We start from the raw sequence: 22,978 nt of genomic DNA on the forward strand, positions 1-22,978 counted from the left end.
CCACAATGCCGCGTCGACTCTTTGATGTAACAATGTTCTGAACTATATTAAATCTTCTCTATCGCCGCATAATTTCGGGAAAACGGGTCAAATAGCGTTCAACGAATTTACCAAAGAACAACCAAGGAGGTTTTATATACCTCCTTGGAACAACACACCCTTGATCCTATCTCAATTACTGTAAATACATGTACTAGCCAACTTTATTCATACAGTAAATTCTTCAATCATTTTGCACATCGTTTCTACCAAACTAATTAACCCGACAAAATATCACAAACTTGGTCATATTCCAGTTACCACAAACAAGATCCAACTCTATTCATATCAGCTAATACTTTCTACTGAGCAGGCCATAATGATATGGTGAATGATAATGTTTTTCTGGCAGTGGAACGGCCTCCCTTCGGGCTCAGGGCGTCTCCCGTCTGGTGTGCCATTGCGACACTGCGAATTGAATAAAACTCGTTATTAAACCATGTACCAGCAATGCAAAGATTTTGCTAAGAAAAAGATAGATTCTACACAACCACTAAAAAACCGGGATGAATCTACAAAATGTAATATCATCCACGGGCCGGATCGTAAAACGGCCCGCCGGTTGGGAGGAGTCTGTGGAGTCTGGTTCCCGGCCGGGGTAAGGAGAATTTTGCCGGGGTTCTACCTTCCGCTCCCGGCGGAGCTTGGGTTAGCGCAGCGGAGCTTGTGTAGCGGACGGAAGCTAAAAAGGCTGGCACTCAGGCTAATCTTACTTCGGTTTGCCGCAGCTCAAAACACTTTAATTCGAGCAATTTCCCTTTAGTTTTAGGTCAATAACACAGTTATCTGTTATGATTTTTGTTACGCTTGTTGATTATACGAAATCTGGTTTAGATTCGAACGTCCATACGATATGTATAAGTAAGGCCGCAGGCCGGGCGATGGGCGCGTCTTGAACAGTTCAAAGGCCCGCCACACGCGTGTGAGCTCCGCCCAAAACTTCATACACGAGCTCGCACGCATAAATGAAACGCGTGTACACGCATACACACGAGATTGAAACGAGAATGGAAGGCGTTTTAATCTGGAATCGCACGACTTTTGCACAAGATTGAATCTCGTGTGCCACGACTTATGCACGAGATTGGCACGACTTTCCAACGCGTGTGGCACGCGTGTGGATGGGAAGTTATTCGAGATCTGTACTGTATGGCTAAACATAATTATTAGAATATGAAGAGTGTCTTTTGCCTATCAGTGCTTTTGCCATTTCATTCTTATTTGAGCTTTTTTTAAAATCAAATCTTTTTGGAAAAAAAGTGAAAGTTTGAAAGTTTTATTTCGAACTGAGTAAAGTGAGGAAAGTCATTTAAAGTAAAGTGTCTTTCTAGAGCTGTGTACCGGTACAGTGTATGATACAGTACCGGGTACAATCAATTAGGTTCAGGTCCAAAATACCTGACCCTGCTGTATCAGTACTGGACCTGACTCAGGGGATGTCCACTTTGACAGATAAAATTACTATGAAATTACCGTGGCAGTGCTCTAAAGCCACTCTAAAGCACAGAAAACACATTTGCATGGCTGGAGTCAAATTTTCATCTGTGTTTTCATAAAAACAATACCTAGCACAATCAAATATTATGTTTTTACCAGTTCAAACATGCTTTTGTCCTTATTGAAAATCTAGCATTTTCCGAACAAGTAGTTTAGGTACAGGTTCAGGTCCGGACCTGTACCTTAACCGTGTACCTGTACCTGTACCTAAAATTTGTTTAGGTGCACAGCTCTATGTCTTTCCCAAGGGCACAACATTAGGGCATGTCAGGGGATTCAAACCCAGCACCTCTGGGTTTTAGGCCAAACATTCTACCATAACAACAACAGTGCAACTTATAAAGGACTGTAAACTGATTCCGGTGTGTCTGGTTGTGTTTCAGGGAGCCCAGGTATGGGTGCCCCACCCTGAGCTGGTATGGCAGGGGGCGGAGCTCACCAAGGACTACAAGCCTGGGGACAAGGAGATGCACCTGGAGACAGAGGAGGAGAAAGAGGTCAGAGGGCATTCATTACTTAAAGTGTATAAAACACCAATGACATCAAAATAAAAAATTTCCTGAAATCACATAAACCAATATTGTTTGATAACATAGTTATTTGCACAAAATGTACACCCTTCGGATGTTATTGAACATCAAACCATCAAAAATCATGTTCTCCAAGCAGAGGCTTCGATCGAGAGGGGTAGTTTTGTCCGGGATTTTAACGTTCCTCTCCGCTCACCTCTGCCTCAGAACGCATAAGGGCGGGGCTGTTCTTTCAGAATCGGTGTGGCTGCCCCTCCCTTTGTACCATTAATTTATCGTTAGGCAAAGAGTTTTACTGCCTGGGGATTAGCGCGGCTCCGGTAACTTGGGGGAGTGTGCAGCCAGCCGGGCGGGCACCCTGCTGTCTCCCCCACAATCACTTTGAATGGCTCCCGCCAGATTGAAAGCATCATAACATGAAGTAAACATTCCACACATGATGATAAATGTTTTTAAGGAATCAAAGATATAGATAAGATGTATAACTATATCCCAAAGTATGTACAGTGGGTCACTGCGTTTCTGGACCGGCAGACCGGAAACACCTGTGGCGCGAGGGCAGAAACACTAGAATCCCTTGGCAGACTTAGCACTTACTTTCAAAAAATAATTAATGGCCTTTATGTGTCAAAGTGATTAGATTTAAAAGGCTTGATGCCTTCCGATATCTTGCAGAGGTGAGAGGAGAGATACGTTAAAATCCCGGACAAAACTACCCCTCTCGATCGAAGCCTCTGCTTGGAGAATACAAAAATCATACCCCCAGCTTTTAATTCTTCCCACCAGGTAATTACATTAATGAGTGATTTTACTCTCCCGATGACGTCACAATGAACATGACAGCCTGTTTGGAACTTTGCACTGCGGCTCGGCAAGAACGTTCTTTTGAGAAGCAAACAAAGTAAATACATGTATTATAATGTCTTTTAATTGAATATAATCACGATAACTGAGCACTGTTTGCTCATCAAATAATGTTTTTCACAAGCCGTGGTGCAAGGTTCCAAACCGGCTGCCGTGTTCATTGTGACGTCATCGGGACAGTAAAGTAACTGATTCCTGGAGTAAAGTACTTCCACAATTAATTGTCTAGTAAGAAAAGTTTGAGAACCTATAATTACCCTTGCAGAAAAGCTAAGGTAAAATGAATATGTTTTATGGTATGTGTGTGTGTGTTTGTCTGTGGGTTTATGAACAGTCTAATAATTTTTATTGGTGAAGTTTTGGATGGATCTTTATGATATTTGGTATGTTGGTAGGTATTGGTAAAAAGTGATGAAATGATTAGATTATTGGTCCCCTAGCAGCTCTCTAAGGTACTGCAGCAGGACTTCCAGTTTTGATTTCTCTTGTTCTTGACATGCTTTGGTGATGATGTTTTAATGGTAGATAGCTCTTGAGCTTATGAAGAAGTGGTGTAGGTTTTGGCCCCTCATTTGTCATATTTGATTGATACAATTAACAGATTTTCTAGTATTGTGCTCAGAAGACTTTCCAGAGCAGCCATATGTATTATTGATATTAATAACAATATTGGTACTTGTTTCAGGCAATTGCAAAGAAGATGAAGTCAGATGAAGACCTTCCTCCTTTAAGAAACCCAGACATCCTGGTTGGTCAGAACGACCTGACGTCTCTCAGCTACCTGCATGAGCCTGCCGTACTGTACAACTTACAGGTCCGCTTCCTGCAGAACAATGCCATCTACACATACTGTGGTAAGGACAGCTATCTGCTTACAATCATTAGTCTGTACGCTATACAAACTCTAGTCATGATGTCCTCTGGATTTTGTCTAGTTGAAAATAAATATAGAATACAATTTTCCGTATACAGTATTCCGTATTGCCCGAGGTGCCGGATCAACCCGCGGGAAGAATATACTGTGTTGTATTTAATTAATGTCAGCTGAAAAAACACACATTTCAATGTGAAATGCGCCAGAAGTTGAGACAGTTTTGTGTCATCGAAGAAAAAATTGTAACAACATTGATTCCAACCTCCGAATCCTGTATTAGAATTTTCGACGGCGGCGCACACGAAATGCAGTTTAAATTTTCTATGGAAGCCCACGTGGTAAAAGTAGAACCCCATGTGATAACGAAAGTTATTGCCCGGTCTGGAACCCCCGTATCAAATGTTTTCACGGCCCAGGTATGACATAAAGTATGTTAAAAGCTTTTGTTTTGATAGAATTTTGTATGACGTGTGCCCCAATTTCTCAACAAGTCCAATTGAATGCAATTATGACAAATATTCTACTTTGAGAAACAATTTGCAGAGATTGGTTCATCATCATTGTCTATTACTGTAACTAAATTAGTTAAATGGTTGACCGTAGCATTTTAAAAGATAGGCCAAATTGAATTGTACTATTTCTTGAGATGTCGTCCACAGAGTCATGTTGGACAAAATGTTATTAATATAAATGGGAGACCACCTATTAACAGGTGTCAGTGGTTCTTTTCCTTGTTATGGGAATTGTGCAATCTGCATAAAGTCTGCTTCTCTCACCAAAGAGTGTTTTATTAGTACGGATCTATTTTTGTTCTCTTCACTATAAGATCTAGAAGTTCTGTCTTTGTGATTCATAGAGCGTTCACAGTTGTTGTTTTTTTGTCTCGTTTTATAAGGTATCGTGCTGGTGGCCATCAACCCGTACGAGCAGCTCCCGTTGTACGGGAACGAGATGGTGATGGCGTACACGGGACAGGACATGGGACAGATGGACCCTCACATCTACGCCGTGGCCGAGGAGGCTTTCCGACAAATGCAAAGGTGAAATTCTCATTGTTACCTCAGTGAAAAACAGGGGTATTGTTTATGGTTTTGGTTTGTTTCTTTGTTTATCTTGGTGTGGTAGGAGAAGCTTTCAGACAGATGCAAAGGTGAAGTTCTCATTGTTACCTCAGTGAAAAACAGGGGTATTGTTTTTTGGTTTTGGTTTGTTTCTTTGTTTATCTTGGTGTGGCAGGAGAAGCTTTCAGACAGATGCAAAGGTGAAATCCTTATTGTTACCTTGTTGAAAATAGAGGTATTGTTTTTAGTTTGTTTGTTTTGGTGTGTGTGCAAGTCTTTCTTGCTGGCCCAGGTCCAAGGTGGCGGAATGTTAGGCAGAAAATGGTGTTACTGGGGACTTGCAGGATTGGAAGGCTGGTTCGCCAAAGTTGGTGCCGTACACTTGGTCCGGGTCCACAGTCCTGTAGAAATTCACAACAATGAATAAAACAAGAAATTCACAAATACTCATTTCATGGAGGTCTGACAGAATTTTTCGAATGAAATTTAGACATTTTTGCTGTGTTTTTTAAGTAGCCATTTTTCATGGTGACCTTGGGATAGGCGCTTTTTTTCTATCAGGACTTTCCTCACTCTACCCAGGTATAAATGGGTACCTGACACCGTTGGAGATTTAAAAAGTGCGTGTAATACAAGGAGATTAGAGGGATAGGCTCCACCTTCCAATATAGTAGGATTGGTCTGGACCAATCGTAGGGAATTACGCTGGAGGAAGCGACCTCTGACCTCCGCTCGTGCCACGTTCACAACGCGAAATCCGCCGCCTCGTGCGGCCGGCTCGCCTCCCCTTCTCCCTTTCCACCCGTACCTACACGGTCTACAAGAATGCGGTGTGCATCTACAGCAGCGTACTCAAGGCTCCCCGCTCCGCGTCGATGCGACTTAACCTTCCGGTCCGACTCGGAGTCCGCGGCAGCGTCCTGCAGCGAGATCGTCATCAGCCTGGAAATTACGCACACCCGAAACTCTTGACTCTGTCCAGTAGAGTAGAGTAGATTAGAGTAGTTTAGCACAGCCAGATTGACAGTTCATCAAGATCAGCTCCAGCTGCGTGCCGAAGACCCCCAGTACCCGCCCACGGCCCACTTCACAGTACTAAGTGAGAGACTCACGCCGACGTACCCTTTCCGGTTTGTCTCTACGCTGTTCGACAGTGCCCGGCCGGTGACGTCCTGCGGCGCGTTCTTCACCAGCCTTGGACACTTTTTTATGAACTTGAATATCTAGCTACCTTCTAATTTAGATTCAGCACTACCACTACAACTAACTACTTTTCCGCTACGCGGTTTGGGGCCCTCACTACCCTCGGCTTGGCCGTTGATGTCTCTGTACAACCATTATAAGCCTCTACCACAGAGCAGTTTAACAGATTAAAGACATCACATGCCCCAAACCGCCTAGCTTTCTCCTTGTATTGTCTATGTGTACGTAAGTGTAATTATAGTAGGATTGGTCTGGACCAATCGTAGGGAATTACGCTGGAGGAAGGGACCTCTGACCTCCGCTCGTGCCACGTTCACAACGCGAAATCCGCCGCCTCGTGCGGCCGGCTCGCCTCCCTTGCAATGTTACCACCATCCCGCCCTTGCTGCAATCTCAACTTGTATCTTAAGAACTCATAAAATTGTTTAAACTTACCAACACTGTACGTAATACATTACAGTTTGTGTTGTGACCGCCAAGACCACAGTCTTTGGCCGTTGATGTCTCTGTACAACCATTATAAGCCTCTACCACAGAGCAGTTTAACAGATTAAGGACATCACATGCCCCAAACCGCCTAGCTTTCTCCTTGTATTGTCTATGTGTACGTAAGTGTAATTCACTACCCATTACACAGTGGATAAAACAACACATTGCCCCTACGGCCTCAAAAAGGCTATGGAACCTTGACATTGCCTTTACCTTACAGAGATGAGCGAAACCAGTCCATCATTGTGAGCGGAGAATCGGGCGCTGGAAAGACGGTGTCAGCAAAGTACGCCATGAGATACTTTGCTACGGTAGGAGGGTCGTCCGACGACATGGAAGCCAGTATTGAGCAGAGAGTGCTGGCCTCAAACCCCATCATGGAGGTCAGTTAAACTTGATTTTTATTTAACCTTTAGCAGTCACTGCAGTAGCCGATTGCCACCTTATTCCCTATTGGTTACAGAGTTAGGCAGCAGGGAGAAGGTTAGAAATAGTGCTCAAAAGGAACAAACCTTTGCACAAACCAGATACAGTTTGTTTTTCCCTAGAACTATCATAGAGTGGAACTCGTTGCCACCAAGCACTGTAGGAGCATTCGCTAAGCCTCTATAGGAAACAAAAATGGAACAGATAGGTTTAGCTGGTATAAATGATGAATATTAATAGATTGATTGATTGCTATTATTATTGTCAGACTGTAGGATTAAGTGTTAAATCTTGATTATGGCTCGTTAGTGTGGGGATCCTTTTTTCCGTTTACTTATCTTTTCTTCTCTCTGTTTTTCCCTGTGATTTCTGTAATCCTTGTAGACCTGGGGCGTGGTATATAGTCCCTTGTTACTCGCACCTATCCTTTTACCTTGCACACGTTTTGTGTCTACTCTGTATGCAATTTGTACATAGACCTGTTTATGGATAACGGGATTGTTGGCAACGCAGGGGGTAGACAACGTATTGCCATGACAACGCATATACGGCGCATGCGTACCGTGTCTGGTCTATGTTGTCATGGCAATGGTTCACTCCCTGCGTTATTCAGAGTTTTCCTTTTTGCGCAATATGCAAAGGGATCTGTGAAAATGGTCTATGCTGTGTGCACCTGCTTTAAAGACACTTCCTATTTTGGGTAGTTAATCCAATTATCACCAGACTCCTCTTTAGGGCTTAATGAAAAAGAAAATTGGTCCAAATAAGGTAAAACTTTGTCACAAGAGCAAGGTTTTATCCTTCTATTTTTCATTCAGTCCTAAGAGGAGTCCGTTTTGTTAGTATCAAACTACTTGCTGCTGATTTTAACGTTTCACTGTGTTTGCATGGTTCTATTCTCTGCTTTGCCTTAGTTTACTCCTCTGTTGTTCCCCCCTCTCTCTGTGTGGTTTCTCCCCCTTAAATGTGTGTCACTGTATGGCGGGGTAGACCAACTGGAACCAATTCCTTAGCGTAGGGGAGGAAAGGGCGGAAACCGCCATCGAGAGAAAAGTCCTGGCGTCGAATCCCGTCATGGAGGTAAGGTACCGCGGGAATGGAACTGAGCACGGCTTTACGGAGAATGGTGGTTTTGTGTGTGCCTCCGAGCCTACCAATGGAAGCAATAAACGCACTCTGAAAGTGCAGATATCTTTGAATCCGCTTTGGTTAAACAATGCTTTGGCCTGTATGGATACATAGCATTGTGTTTGGCTTGCAAAAGGAGTTAGCGTTCATTTTTCCACAGCATGTGTTTATTGTGATGCATTTGCCTGGCAGTCATAGGCAAAGTGGAATGAAAACTTTTTAATATGCTTCTATTTTTGAAGCTGGGCAGGTATTCATATTGCATATTGCAAATATAAAAAGATTTTAATGTGAACCTGATGTACTAATTCTCAATTTCAGGGTTATGTCGAGTGGTTAGTGAGACTGGGAAACTAGTTGGTCAAAGAAAGCTTACAGGTTTGAAACAGTAAACAGAGATGCATGAAGATGCTAGACTAGATGTCAGGCACCACAAACAAGTCGGAGTCCAAATGCATATTGTCTGTTCAGTACTAACAGATTTTTAACAGTTCAACATCACATTCAACAGGTCCTGTAGAAGTAACCACACATGATGTTAGTTAACACTGCACATAGATTCTCTAAGAACAATTTATAGTGGATGTTCAACAATGTACTAATGCCACATATTTCTTCAAGTCAAGTCACTTTCAAACACAGAGGAAGTTGATTTTAAATTTGTTTTAAAGCCTGCATCAAAATATGACAAGGCCGCGTAAAGTTGAATTTATGAATGATATACTCAGAGTACATTTATGAAAACTCTGAATCAATATTGTTTTGTGATATGACTTTCTAATTTTCGAAGATTTTAACGAACTGACGTCTCACCGTCATCAAAGATTGAAGTCCTATTGTTTACCAAGCGCCCATCTATGAAAACTACAGTGTAACAACATTTAGGTTTTTATGTCAGGGTCAAAATCAATGCTTGCATGGATGTCATACATAATATCACACTTATATCACCTTCCTTGAACAAACAAGAAAGTCATGAACATACAGTACATATTACAGTACAATGTACAAAATTACTGATAATGTCCTTCAGTCCAAGTATTGCATGATGTTGCCTTAAAGTTAAACACAGGTCCAGTTTTAAAAAGTTAGAAGATTTATGTACTTGTGAGGTCTTACTAATCCTGTACCTTCTCTCTTTTTCTAGGCTATCGGTAATGCCAAGACCATTAGAAATGACAACAGCAGTCGTTTCGGCAAGTACATCCAGATCGGCTTCAACAAGAACTACACCATCATCGGCGCCAACATGCGCACGTATCTGCTGGAGAAGTCGCGTATCGTGTTCCAGGCGGAGAACGAGAGAACCTACCACATCTTCTACCAGCTGTGCGCGGCCGCCGATCTACCAGAGTTCGAGGACTTCTGTCTGAGTATGTACAGATTTTGTCTTGAAGTTCTTAACTTTCTCCTTGCTGCCTAACTGCATAGCAGACTGAACATTTAACCTTCAGTCAGCTATGGTAGCCGTTTGGCACCAAATTTGCATTGGTTACTGGGTTAGGCAGCAGGAAGAAGGTTAACTGTGCTCCATTATCTGTCTATAGATAGGGATGCTGATGACTTTAAATAGCTTTTTTTTGTACATTTTTTTTCGTTTGCATTGAAGTAGAGATATGACTTACTGTAAATGCCTTTAAGTTTGCGGGAATTTAAATTCAGGGTTGAAAGAATGGGGAAGGTATGTAGAAGATAGAATAAGCATTTTCGCATTTTTCAAAGTTTGCAGTAAAGGGGTCACTCCCAAACATTAGATCACTGCAAAAATTTCAACACTTACAGTACTCAGAGGATAGAGAAACCTCTACTACACTGTATGTCAGCAAAGTTTTCATCACAAAAGGTTTTATATACATGTATTATGGAGATGTAGTTTAAAAGGAAGCTGCTAGGGGAGGTTGAAATTTGAACAGTGAGCATAAAGTTAAAGTGAAAGAAACAAGAATTACAGTAAATGAATAAACTTTCTTATCTCCTAGGTGACCCGATGAACTTCAACTACACCAACCAAGGTGGAGATCCTATCATCAAGGACTTGGACGACTTGGAGGAGTTCCACAACACCAAACAGGCCATGTCATTGCTAGGTATGTGTCCCAGAACCATAATCTACAAATTACTTTAACACAAATTTAAAGTTACTTAAGCAACTGGATAAGTTTTGTAAACGGTCAGACGTTTCAGATAGTGTCCGCTGTCTTTCGTCAGTGACTGAGAATGTCTGCCACTAGCGTTTATTAGTTGCCAGTGAGTAACTTTTGTATTGACTGTTATTACCTGGATATCAAACCTTCATCAACATACAAATTACTTCTTTCCTTGTGGATAAAATTCCTGTTTAAAATCGTCGTTAAAGGCACTCTTTGCGATGTTAGCTGAAAAAAGTACCAATCAAGTCAGATATTCTTGGTGTTTGGTTTCAGTTTAGAATATCTGGTTGTCATTTTAACTTCAGATTTTTGCATTCAGAAATGCTCTGATAACTCCTTTCTTTCCCAGATAACCAGTGTAAAGGTAGACTCTGAAATTTAGAATTACAAACGACTTTTTTTTCCTCAAGGATTCTCTGACAAGATCCAGCAAGAAATCTTCAGAATACTGGCTGCCCTGCTGCACTTGGGCAACATTGAAGTGGATGAGAACTTTAAGGACTCTGAAAAGTGTTTTATAGATGTAAGTATGAGTCTGATGTTGTTACATGCGTTGTTGCCTTGCTTACATAAGTTGGAGTCCCAAATTCCATAAGGGAGTGTTATTTTCCATTGGATTATGTATCCATAGGTAAGTATATTGTATTGTTGCCTCTATGTAAGGAGGCTTAGTTTTCAGTGTGTCTGTTTGTTATGCATTTGTGTGTTTGTAGTTGTTTAAATACAGGATGGCAGGAAATGAGAGGGAAGATAATGTCATTGCAAAGGCCAAACTTGCTGGAGTGACAGGAAATAGAGTTCAGTGTTGGTAGAACTAGTCATTATAATTAGACAAGACAGTCCAGTTCATAGGGTCAATAAAATATTGACACTAGGGCACCTTAAAATAAAATAAAAAATAAACATTTCTATTAAAAAGGACATATTGGAAAGCTTTTATCCAGATATGTTAAGGTCTCATTCCTGTGTTAGGCTGTTCCATTGGAATCAACGATGAAATACGCAACTTTATGACTAAAAATCTAGAAAACAAAAAAAAATTATGGAGTCGTTTTACTTTCTGTTGGAAGCACACGTATTCGTCGTGAAATAAAAAAAGATTCACCCAAAACTAACCGTGACAATGATATTTATCGCATTTCAAACTGCAAGTACCCACTATCCGCACGAGGCCGCTGTTGTACCTCCAGCGCCGACCGCAGCACTCCTAGAAACATGAGTATCGCTCGTATCCTATCGCTCGGATGACGAAACTTTCCTACCCAATCCTGACAGTTATAAACAAGCTTTCATCTAAAATTCTTCTTATATCAGATCAGGCCGATAAAAGGCAATATATGATCCACCTAAACACACGCCTCTTATGCCCGGTTATTGGTTTTGGACGGATTCTTTGGGAGGGTACACGCGGATTAATACAGGAGTGAGACCTTAATTGTCTGAGGTGTTCGATGGCAATAGTTGATTGAAACTTTACTTCCATGAATACAAATGTAGTTTCATCAGGTTGGTTATTTGGTTAGCCACCGAATAAAAAGTCTCTTTGTACACAACTAAGTGATTTTTTCAACCGACGTTTCGGTGACCATCTGTCACCTTCTGACAATTCTGACTGGTTCACATTGCACTGCAGCACAGGTGTCGCTGCTTATAGATACGTTCCCAAACGCAAAGTATGTACATGTATTACATACTGTTATTGTTCCCTTAGCCTGAAAACCCCCACCTGTATGCGGTAGCGGAGCTGCTAGGAGTGGACATGAACCAGTTCCGTAAGTGGATGTGCAACAGGAAGATCACAGCTGTGCATCAAGTCATCGAGAAACCACTCAGGTCATCTGAGGTCAGTGTGTGTTCAAAATCCTGTCAAAACTGCCTAGAAGACCACTCAGGGGACCGATTAACTCTAGTCTATGTGGAGAGGTGGTCCCTAGAGTGGTTTATTCGGTGACTATGAAATCATCACACTGTGCACAATGCAGAAACTGATTTTTTTGTCAGTAATGTACTTTATGTGTCATCCTCTCCTTTTACATGTATCTGCTACCGTAAAATTAACTTGCCTCAAACTTTGATTAATTTACATCGATGAAGGTTAGGCATCCAAATTGTTCAAACAGTCTTTACATGATTTCTTTGGTTGCTTGATTTATTTCGTGTTACAGAAGAATAAGTTACAGTCACTGTATACTGTAAACCTATTCAATATTGCAGTTGGTACATGTAAGTTTAGGGGTTGGGGGAAAGGGAGTATAGTTCACGGCATTCAATTTCAATGGTCAGAACAAAGTGTCCCAAATGTCAGTGATCAAACATTTGTGATGAAGAAATTTTAGCGGTTGACTAGTGGCTGTTTAAGTAGCTGAAATAAGTTACCATTGACAAATCAAGAATTACTGTATTTCTGCCTTCTTGAAATCAGCATGCCCAGATGGTCTGAAATGAAATGAATAGAATAATTGAAGTGACACATCTTCATCTGTTCTTTAGGCCATGCATGGACGAGATGCCCTGGCCAAGTTCCTGTATGGTCAGCTGTTTGATTGGATCGTGTCAAAGATCAACACCGTCCTAACTCCGCAAGCTAAGGAGAGCTCCTTCATCGGAGTCTTAGACATCTACGGGTGAGTTTCCTTGTCTCAGTTTAGGCATGCATGGTAAACATGTTTTTCTAGGAATAGATTGCAAGGGGGAGCATTACAAGGGAGTGGAACTACCAACTGTGGGGATGGTGTGGAGTTTTAGAGAAATTTGAATGGGGCATTCTAAGGCTTCCTGGGGGGCAAAATTACTGTCAGACAGGTTACAGTGGACTGTGGCCACATGTGACCTAGTACCATCCATTGTCAATCAGAATTTAATGCTTGTCAGAGGATCTGCTCTACAGGGTAAGGGGAATGGGGTGCAGCACCCCTTTTCCCTTGTTTAGATTAAGCCCTGGTAAAGACAAACTTGCAGATAGATATTTTTTGTGGACAACATCCTTTGGAGACTGTAAATCGAAAGAAATGGTGTGAAACAAAAGTTAGGTTTTAGTAGCAGGATGTTTTATGACATGTGGAGGTCTTCGACTTGTTACGACAATTACGTTTTCTTGTTGCCCATGATAGGTTTGAGGTGTTTGAGGTAAACAGCTTTGAGCAGTTCTGTATCAACTATGCCAACGAGAAGCTTCAACAACAGTTCACTCAGGTATGTACAATGTATTCATTACAATAGATGCAAGTGAGTTTTCAAACAGCATTTTTCTTGCCTAGATTTATTACACTTTATGTCACACAGAATTTTTACCTGGAAGATGGTTCAAGGTTCAAGGATGGATTAGATTCAAGATTGTACAATCACGTGGTTACTGTAGGTTTTACTGGTTTGTAAAGTACAGAATTGCAGTTTCTACATTTTTTATCTGCAGTTTCAGTTTTTGACTGCAAATTTGAGGTTGGCCATTTCATGCCACAATTAGTTTTCTTAGAATTTTGAGAAATTTGTAGTGTTTCTTACAGAAGCTTCTTCTTTTTCTCTACAGCACGTGTTCAAACTGGAGCAGGAAGAATATGTGCGAGAGGAGATCACCTGGTCCTTCATCGACTTCTACGACAACCAACCCTGCATCGACCTGATAGAGGCCAAACTCGGCCTGCTGGACTTACTTGATGAGGAGTGCAAGGTTGGTGATTACCTTTTGCAGAATCATCCTAGATAGGTTACACCCCTGAGTCATCGCCAAAAAATCAGCAAAAACAGCATAATTGCCACTATTGGATTAAAATCTTATTTTGATTCTGATGGAAAGGCCCATTTGAAAAAGCTACTCAGAGGTCTGAAATTTGATTTTCATGTTGCCTTTAGACTTACAAAAGAGAAAAATCTTGAAAGTTCAATGAATTTGTTACAATATCAATGTGACATTTGAAGTCCATTTGCTAGTAATCAGTACTTGAGCAAAAGTTATAAACTCCAAAAATATTTTCAGTTTTGTTGATGAAGGATAGACATCCAAGTAATAAGTCATCTGACAAATGATAGCAGATGCTATATAAAACACCTGACCGTTTACTAAGCTTATCCGGTTGCTTGAGTAAATTTTGTGAAAAATGTAAAGGTAGTCCCATAGCCTTTTTGTGGCCACTGTGTCTAGGGCACAGTATTGGAAGGCGGAGCCCATCCCTCTCCTTCCATTGCCATTTACCTCCCCAACCGAAGTCAGGTACCCATTTTTACACCTGGATAGAGAAAGGAAAGTCAAGTAAAATGCCTTTCCCACAGTCACAACATAGGTGGCATGTCGGGGGATTTGAACCCAGGACCTCTGGGTTCTTGGCCAAACATCCTAGCCCTTTACGCCAGCACGACATCGCAAAACCTGTAACTTTTGTGTCATGTACTTTCAGCTTTCTTAAGGTTCGGACCAAGACTGGTGCCAGGAGCTTCGAACCTTCAGTGACCTCAGCCTAACTGTCACGCCAACTCTAACTTTCGTATCGTGTACTTTCAGCTTCCTAAAGGTTCGGACCAAAACTGGTGTCAGAAGCTGTACGACAAGCACCTGAAGAAAGCCAAGCACTTCGACAAGCCCAGAATGTCCAACTCCGCCTTCATCATATTTCACTTTGCTGACAAGGTGGAATACCAAGCTGAAGGTTTCCTTGGGAAAAACAGAGACTTGGTCAACGAGGAACATATCAATATTCTCCGAGCAAGCGAGGTAGGTCTTCTTGTTCTTGAATACTTAAGACAGCAGTCTTAAGACTCAGTTATCAGAAAGTCCTGAATACTTTTTTATCAGAAAGTCGAAGGCATTTCTAAAATTTAAAATGTAACAACAGCAAAAGCACTAAGATGATGTTTAACAGTTTCATTAAACAGCATGCCTTTTTGAGAATGCTTTTTTGATATATAGATCATACTTTTAGAATTGCTATTTGACGAGAATGTATAAGTCATAATGATATTGTTTTCCACTGTGACATATCTAATTTCAATATCTTTAAAACCTAGATTGATTTTACTTAGTTATTTTTTCTACGTGGCTGTATCATGATTGTAATACCTGCATTTTGCTGTATGGTATTGTTGCATATGCATTTCAATTGATAAGGCAATTTTGTTTGTTTTACTTGAATGATGTTGATGTTGATTTTGAAAAATGACAGTTATTGACATGATGTACATGTAACTAACTTTGTATCAGAGCACAAAAAATCATCTCTCACATTGTCACAACATGCAAATATTGCTGACTTTATTGTGAACTTACACCATTTTCTGACCTGAAAAAGAAATGCTTGTCGTCAATAAGAATATAATGTAACAGCTAACTTCACTGATATGTTATTAATCGTAACAGCTAATACTACAATTTGTTTACATTTACCACGGCTTGCTGAAAGGCTATGTACAAACTAACCAAATAAAACCACAATTTTATAATGTTTAAAAGTTATGATATTACCATATGATTGCAAATCATAACATCATTTTTTTATCACATTCTACTGTACCATATTATTGATGTTGAATCAGATGCACATATTTCTGTCCTGCTAGCCTGTCCACTTCATTTCTTTTGTTCTATATAAAACTCATTGTCATCTGCTAAACTAACACTAACCCAGTGGCTGTCACTGTTTAGTTGAATATCACCACGCAAGGCACGAAATACAAAAATGAAATTTAAGTAAAACTCTAAAATTGCATGACGTAAAAATTTGCAAACCAGAGATTCTGATGATTATAGATAAGAAATTCAACTAACACAATGTCGTCTTGTATTTTTGCAACAAAATTTAGCTATAAGTGGATTTATAATTGAAAATTCTAGAAAAAAATATCTTTTCTGAACCTTACATGCAAGTTTGCATGTAAAAATTCTATTAGTGCAATTTTGCACTCTGTGACAGAAAAATTAAGTACTTCGTGCCCTGCCACATAATTCAATTATGTATGCCTTGTTTCCATTGGCTGGACTGATGAACACATTGACTGTTTGCTTACAAACCTTTCTATATTCTTTCTATTATACCCCGTATGTTCTGGTTGGTTTGGTCTTTGATTGATTTGGTGTGGTTCACCCGGTAGAAGGTAAAAAGATTTAGACTGCATGTTAAACTCTTACTTCTTTCTTGAAAGTGATTCTGCAACATTTGTTTATCATTGATGTTCTTGAGTTTAAAAATGTTTTGTTTTGTTGGATACTTTCGTAAGGTGTAGATATAGATTCTGTACCGCAGAAGAATTATAACAACATCAAAATTAATCTAGAGGTTTCTAGTCACATACAGTTGTAAGTGTGAGAAAAAACAACTTGGTCAGAGAAAAATATTCTAAGGAAAAAATTAATGTCCTCACTGACTTTTTCTAATTTTTTGCACATCTTATTTTTGTTTCTTCAACAAAGAAAAAACAAGAATGCCATTTTTTGTTGTGTACAAAGCACAATTATAGCTTAGTGTACATGTAAGTTGGCTAAAAAAGCTATTAACATTGTAATGCTTGCAACTGTAACGAAATAGCACTTGCAAGACTTATGCTGTACCATTTCTAATTATCAGTATAGATACATGTATACTGTCTCCCTTCTTCTATGTCTTATTTTGTATAAACAATTAGTATTCTCTTTGACAATATCAAAACATGACATCCTATCTGGGTGCCTAGGCTTGGTTGTGAAAGAAATCCAGCTAGGTTGAATACCATTTTCAAAGAGATCAATTTGGAAACCTTGCCAAATTTTGTTTTTGGTTGTAGTCATACACTCAAGAACTTGATATTATTCAAATGTTGTGGGATCGCTTTAAAGCATGCTTAGCATGTTTTTCTCACTTAGTAACACACATTTCTTGATTATTGTAATGCATGCATTATTGTATTGTATCTTAACCTTTTTTGTAATTGAAATAATGGAGTGATATGCTGTCGCATGTGATATGGATACTGACAGTTTAAAGCATGTGACCTCACAACACTATGGTGCGAAGAGACAAGGTTTCTGTTATCGTATCTGCTTGTGTTTCATTCCCAAGAATCAATACACTCTAAATCAGTATTCTGATTATTTGGACAGCAATGGAAAAATGTTTAAAGTTTATTCTTTACTATAATTTAAGAGCCGTTGTAATAACCTTTTTTGGGACATTTTGCCTCTTGAGCCACAGTGGTGTGATTTTAATTTTTAAAACTAACATTATGTAGAATATTTCAGTTTGATATTTGAAAGTCATAATGTATTATTCTTTTTCCCTCAAATGTCTTCCATGCTTGGGTTACTGTTTTCACATTGCCATTGTCCCTATTTAGTTTGTTTTGGAACTGAAATATGATCTCCAGCTACATTAATATTAACAGGGTTGACGTGTAGGAAAAACTACAGATTTTTACCTTGTCCCATTTGTACAATTATGCCACAAAGTAAATGATACCCTTTGCAAACAATCTTCTTAATGGTCATATGATACATACATAATATAGCAGAAATTACAGCTTTCTCCTGTATCATGTATTTAGTTTCGTTGTCTCACATGTATTCGTGTAGCGATGATATTTACTTTGTAAAATGAAAATTTTAGAGCTATATTTGGGTGTATAAACCCTTGGGAAATTCAACTTTAGTGTAACAGTTTTAAATGGACGTTTTAGTGTTTTAAACAGGAGGCGCCAATGATAAGTCTTTTAACAGTGTTTTAACCAAAATAATTTTTGCAGAATAGATAGACATTAAAATAGTTTCTTATGAAAAAATTATAAGTTGTAGTGATGTGTGTCTTCTCTAAACTTATAACATTGTGGTTCCCCAGTTCCAACTAGTTGCCGATCTAGTCTCAACGAAAGGCGGGCTCCCTGCGGGACCCCCCGCCAAGAAAGGGAAGATCACCATGAAACATCTCCCTCAGAAACACAAGCAGCCCAGCAAAGAGATGAGAAAGACTGTCGGTTTACAGGTGAGAGACAACGTCTTGGCACTTATTGGTAGAACTTGAAGATGGTGTTAGAATTAAAGAGTGAATTGCATCTTTTTTCCCAGAAAAATTTAGGCTGTCGGCTTACAGACTAACAAGAGACAATTTCTCTATACAAATTTGGGTAGAAGACAGTGTTGGAATAAATGGATGTTGAAGTTTTTTTCCCCCAAGGTAGCAGAGCAACTAAGCAGAGGAGAGGATAGTGCAGAGTTTTAGAAAATTTGATGTGAAAATGGGGCATTGTAAGGCTTTCTTAGCGTGAAATTATGGTCAGTATGATTTGTTACAGTTAAAGAGCCTGTCAGATTTTAGCCTTATAAAGTCAATAGTGGCCAATCTGAATTTTCTACTTTTGGCAGAAGGTCTGCTGAAAGTATGTGGGCGGATCGCCCCATTTCCCCTGTTCAGAAAAACCCTGAGATTTCCATGTGTTACAGGACTAATGCAATGTCTGTTGTTTGTACACAGTTTAAGGAATCGCTGTGCTTGCTCATGGAAACCCTCAACTCCACCACTCCACACTACGTCAGATGCATTAAACCCAACGACGAGAAGATGCCCTTCACGTGAGTACTTCAAGACTCAAATTACGTGAGCCGTAGCGAAGCCACATTGAACCAATGGCTAACGAAAAAGCGCCATGCTTTGTCCTCAGAGTCTGAGGTTCGACCACTTACTTCAAGACTCTAGATTTATCATCATTATGAAACAAGACGATTTTGTATGTATCATATTTTTTTTTCTCTGGAACCAGAAGCATTGTCAGCTGTGTACATGTAGGTAGACTAACGTTTATGGCATCAAGACCTTGATTTTTTGGCGACGCCTCAGGGGCAGAGGCATTTTCACACATGCAACCAAAGCCAAATTCTTAATATATTGGGATAGGACCCATGCTGGAAACTCAACCAGACCCCTCACACTGGTCTCCAAACAGATTGTTAAGGGCCTTTTCATTGGTTACAAGCTAAATAGGATCTTGGTTTAACTGTACAATGTAGTGTGGTTTTGCTTGATGGCAGTTACATGTAGTTATGGGGCTAACTTTTCACTTTAACCTACAAAATGTAGAAGATACGTCCAGTTTTGAAGATGCTTCATCTTAATCAAAACAAAATTTAAATTGAAAACAGAATCTTGAGTAGCTGTTCAGTCAAGATTTGTGAATGAAGTCAGAAAAAAGAGAAGGTCTTTTAGGAGTGTTTATGATAGAATATGTTTTTTTCTGTGTACAGGTTTGAGCCAAAGCGAGCGATGCAGCAGCTGAGAGCCTGTGGTGTACTAGAGACCATCCGTATCAGCTCCGCAGGCTATCCATCCAGGTCAGTATCATTCTAGTAGTAATAGTTACTGTTAGTAGTATCCAGTATTTGATTGTAATGCTGCAGAGATCCCTAACACGGGTGGGCAGCAGTCGGCTAATCTGTACACTGCATTTCCACTTTGAAGTTCTGTTTTATTTATTTATTTACCATACATGATTAAGGGTATTACACAACCTGCTACATTACCTCTTTGCATAGATATAGAATACAAGACAGTGTATTCCGTATCACCTGAGGTACCAGCCCAACCCGCGGGAGGGCTGGGACAGAGGGTGATGCGGAATACACCGTGTTGTATTTCATTTATGTCATACCCACCCTAGAAAACACACATAATATGCGAAATACACCAGAAGTTGAGAAAAGTTGGTGTCCTTGAACAAAAAATTGCAACAACAGCGATTGCATCGTCCGAATCTGGTATTCGAATTTTCGACAGCATCGCAACCGGCGCACAGGAATGTGCATTCGAATGATTCTATGGAAGCCCATGTGATAAAAGTAGAAGGCTGTGTGATAACCTGGTCTGGAACACCCGTATTGAACGTTATCACGGCCCACATATGACATAAAGTGTAAGAATCTTTGAAATGTTCCTAAAAACACTGTGTTTAATTTCTAGATGGACCTATCCAGAGTTCTTCCAGCGTTACCGTGTGCTGATGGTGTCTACTGAGATCAACCGTGAAGACACCAAGAACACCTGTGCTACTGTCGTCTCCCGACTCATCAAGGTGAAATCATCACTTTCATTTTTTTAAAACCCTTTTTTTAAGACATTTATTTAAAAGCCATAACATCATACTATAAGAAAGCATTTGAAAAATGACCTAGGCTTTTATTCAATGTTGAAAGCGAAGGTATCAAAATACACATGGCATTCATTGTTCATTTGATTTTGAATCATTGGCCAGAATTGTTTTTTCAGTCTAAACAAGTTCAGGAGAGAAGATTTGTTTGCCTAGTGCAATGTTTAACCTTTAGCACACTAAAGTAGCCATTTGGCACCCAATTTCATATTGGATACAGAGTTAGGCAGCAGGGAGAAGGTTAAAGAAGATGTATTTTACAGTCATGTTGGTATCGTGGCCACATTAAGAAAAGAAAATCACAGTTACATTTGTCTTAAGAATTATTTCTGTGACTGAGAAACAAAAATGCTCACACTTTAAAACTTCTCCCCAGGACCCAGACAAATACCAGTTTGGTAAGAGTAAGATCTTCTTCCGTGCGGGGCAAGTTGCGTACATGGAGAAGCTGCGGTCCGATAAGCTTCGCGCATGTAGCATCATGATCCAGAAGCATATCCGGGGCTGGCTGATGAAGAGACGCTATCAGAAGCTGAAGCAGCTTGCTCTGTGGCTACAACAACGCACGCGGGGAATACTCGCCAGAAGGTGGGTGTGGAGTCCAGATTGAACAATTCTACACCAGTCCAATTTTAGATATTATAACAAGTGTAATGCACAGAAAAGATGCATCAATTTAGAGCCACTTTGACCAATCCCATAGTCCCCTCCTCCGGCAAAACGTAGAAATGCCAAATAAAAACTTTAATATTTGACGGACGTGTAGCTACATGTACTTCCTCATTAGTCGATTCTCTGATTATCATGTAATCATTGGCTGAACTGGTAATTGTGATTGACAGTTAGGATCGTTGTAATGTTTGCCACAATGGCCTCGTTTTCATTCTATCGTGTCCGCCGTGTGAGAAAAGTGTATAGACTGATCCATGAAACACATAGAAATGCAAAACTAGCTCTAGAGAGTCTGACCTGAATAAGCTGTGCCCCACTCACTTACATGCAGTTCTTAAAATCGGGCCACCTCAACCTGCCTCTCAAATAACTTGCCACGCCAAGACAAACTAACAAACAGAGCAAAAACAATATCTCTGTTTCCACAGACTGAGAGATAGTAAAACTTATTCATTGCAAATATTTGATGGACATGCAGCTTCTCTCTCATTGGTCAAACAGCTAATTACTGTGATATCATTGGTTGAACTGATAATTGTGATGAACAGTCAGGATCAGTCTATTACATAATGTACATGTATGTCCTCAGATATAGATGGTCATACCTTTTGTAGCCAGAGGATTGTTTGACGTTTTCACTATTGTGTCAGAGTGTGGATTCACTATCATGATGTTGCACTGAAAAGTGCTAACTTAACGATAATGCCAGTATTCAATTGATTTTATATATAATTAGATAGCACCTTTGAAGATGCCAAACCTGAGTTTAAAAGTTACATGTTGACATTCTATTTTTCCTTTCTTCTAGATATTTGAAGTGGATGCGCCAGACCAAGGCTGCAACTACAATCCAGAAACGTTTCCGTGGGTATTTGGCACGAAGCCGCTACCAGAAGATGCGCTGGACCATCCTGCGTGTTCAGGCGTGGGCCCGAGGGAAGTTCGCCAGGATTCGCTTCCTGCAGGTCAGGGGTCACTTCCTGCTGTTGATGAATGTTTACTAATTTAAAAGAAGTTAAAACTGACTAAAAAGACTACTAAGAGGACAAATAGAAATTTGGAGTTTGTGGACAGGTGGTCACTATAGACAGGATTGATTCTTAATGCTTGCCTCAGTGGGAAAAATCATCTAAGACAACCAAAAAGTGATCACAACGGCCAGGTGGTCCTAACATGTATGTAAAGGAGGATGCTTGTACAGGTTGACTTAAGTATGTTGCAGAGTCATTACTTGTATGTCAAAAAAGTTTCAACTTGAGTTCCAGCGTAAGCAAAATACAGTCACCAATTTTTTAGCCAATGCATTGGCCTTCTTCAGGAAAAATGACCCACTCACTGACATGTGATTCTGAATTTCTACCAGCTACCAAAGACAAAAGTAGTAGTAGTAGTAGTAGTAGTATCCAGTATTTGATTATACGGCTGCGGGGTCAAGAGAGGCCAGATGTCGGCTAGTCTTCACAGTGTTTTGAACTTTGTTTTTCTAGAACAAGTTGACATTGTAATTTCCAACACAAAAATTGGACTATTCGACTGTACAGCTGTCTTAATCAAGGATTCACCGCTGAGATGACGATAATATTATGTTTATACATTACAGTTCAAACTTGTTCTAGAATGACTGCTAGTACCAACACACTCAGAGGAACTTTTAAAACTCTCAGATGAACTTTTAAAACTAAGACGTTGTTTTGTTGTCGTTGTAGTTGCGATTCGAGGTGAAGGCCCGACTGATCCAGCGCGCGTGGCGGGGATACGTGGCTCGGAAACGCTACTGGCATGAGATGCAGTCTATCATCCTCATCCAGAGCTGCTGGCGCCGATGGCTCGCCAAGAAGGAGCTCAAGAAACTCAAGGTAAGATCATTTCTTCAAGGAATAGAAGCTCAAGTTAATACCATTTCTTTAAGGAATAGACTGAAGTAGTATAGTACAGCAGAAAGTTTCTCATAAT

General features: G+C 40.1%; 1 protein-coding gene across 1 annotated transcript in view; it reads left to right on the plus strand.

The window, feature by feature from the left end:
- Window positions 1-22,978, plus strand: part of LOC136425244 (unconventional myosin-Va-like) — a 71,951-nt gene that overhangs the window by 16,350 nt on the left and 32,623 nt on the right. Inside the window, exons 2-20 of the mRNA XM_066414058.1 lie at window positions 1,920-2,033; window positions 3,616-3,784; window positions 4,700-4,844; window positions 6,778-6,940; window positions 9,259-9,484; window positions 10,091-10,198; window positions 10,672-10,784; window positions 11,973-12,104; window positions 12,752-12,885; window positions 13,372-13,453; window positions 13,788-13,928; window positions 14,757-14,966; window positions 18,055-18,198; window positions 18,688-18,785; window positions 19,455-19,541; window positions 20,167-20,278; window positions 20,730-20,941; window positions 21,834-21,990; window positions 22,732-22,881. Coding sequence (XP_066270155.1) covers window positions 1,920-2,033; window positions 3,616-3,784; window positions 4,700-4,844; window positions 6,778-6,940; window positions 9,259-9,484; window positions 10,091-10,198; window positions 10,672-10,784; window positions 11,973-12,104; window positions 12,752-12,885; window positions 13,372-13,453; window positions 13,788-13,928; window positions 14,757-14,966; window positions 18,055-18,198; window positions 18,688-18,785; window positions 19,455-19,541; window positions 20,167-20,278; window positions 20,730-20,941; window positions 21,834-21,990; window positions 22,732-22,881 — 2,697 coding nt within the window. The remainder of the gene's footprint in view (window positions 1-1,919; window positions 2,034-3,615; window positions 3,785-4,699; window positions 4,845-6,777; window positions 6,941-9,258; window positions 9,485-10,090; window positions 10,199-10,671; window positions 10,785-11,972; window positions 12,105-12,751; window positions 12,886-13,371; window positions 13,454-13,787; window positions 13,929-14,756; window positions 14,967-18,054; window positions 18,199-18,687; window positions 18,786-19,454; window positions 19,542-20,166; window positions 20,279-20,729; window positions 20,942-21,833; window positions 21,991-22,731; window positions 22,882-22,978) is intronic.

The sequence above is a fragment of the Branchiostoma lanceolatum genome, chromosome 19, assembly GCF_035083965.1.
Source record: "Branchiostoma lanceolatum isolate klBraLanc5 chromosome 19, klBraLanc5.hap2, whole genome shotgun sequence".
Classification (NCBI taxonomy): domain Eukaryota; kingdom Metazoa; phylum Chordata; class Leptocardii; order Amphioxiformes; family Branchiostomatidae; genus Branchiostoma; species Branchiostoma lanceolatum.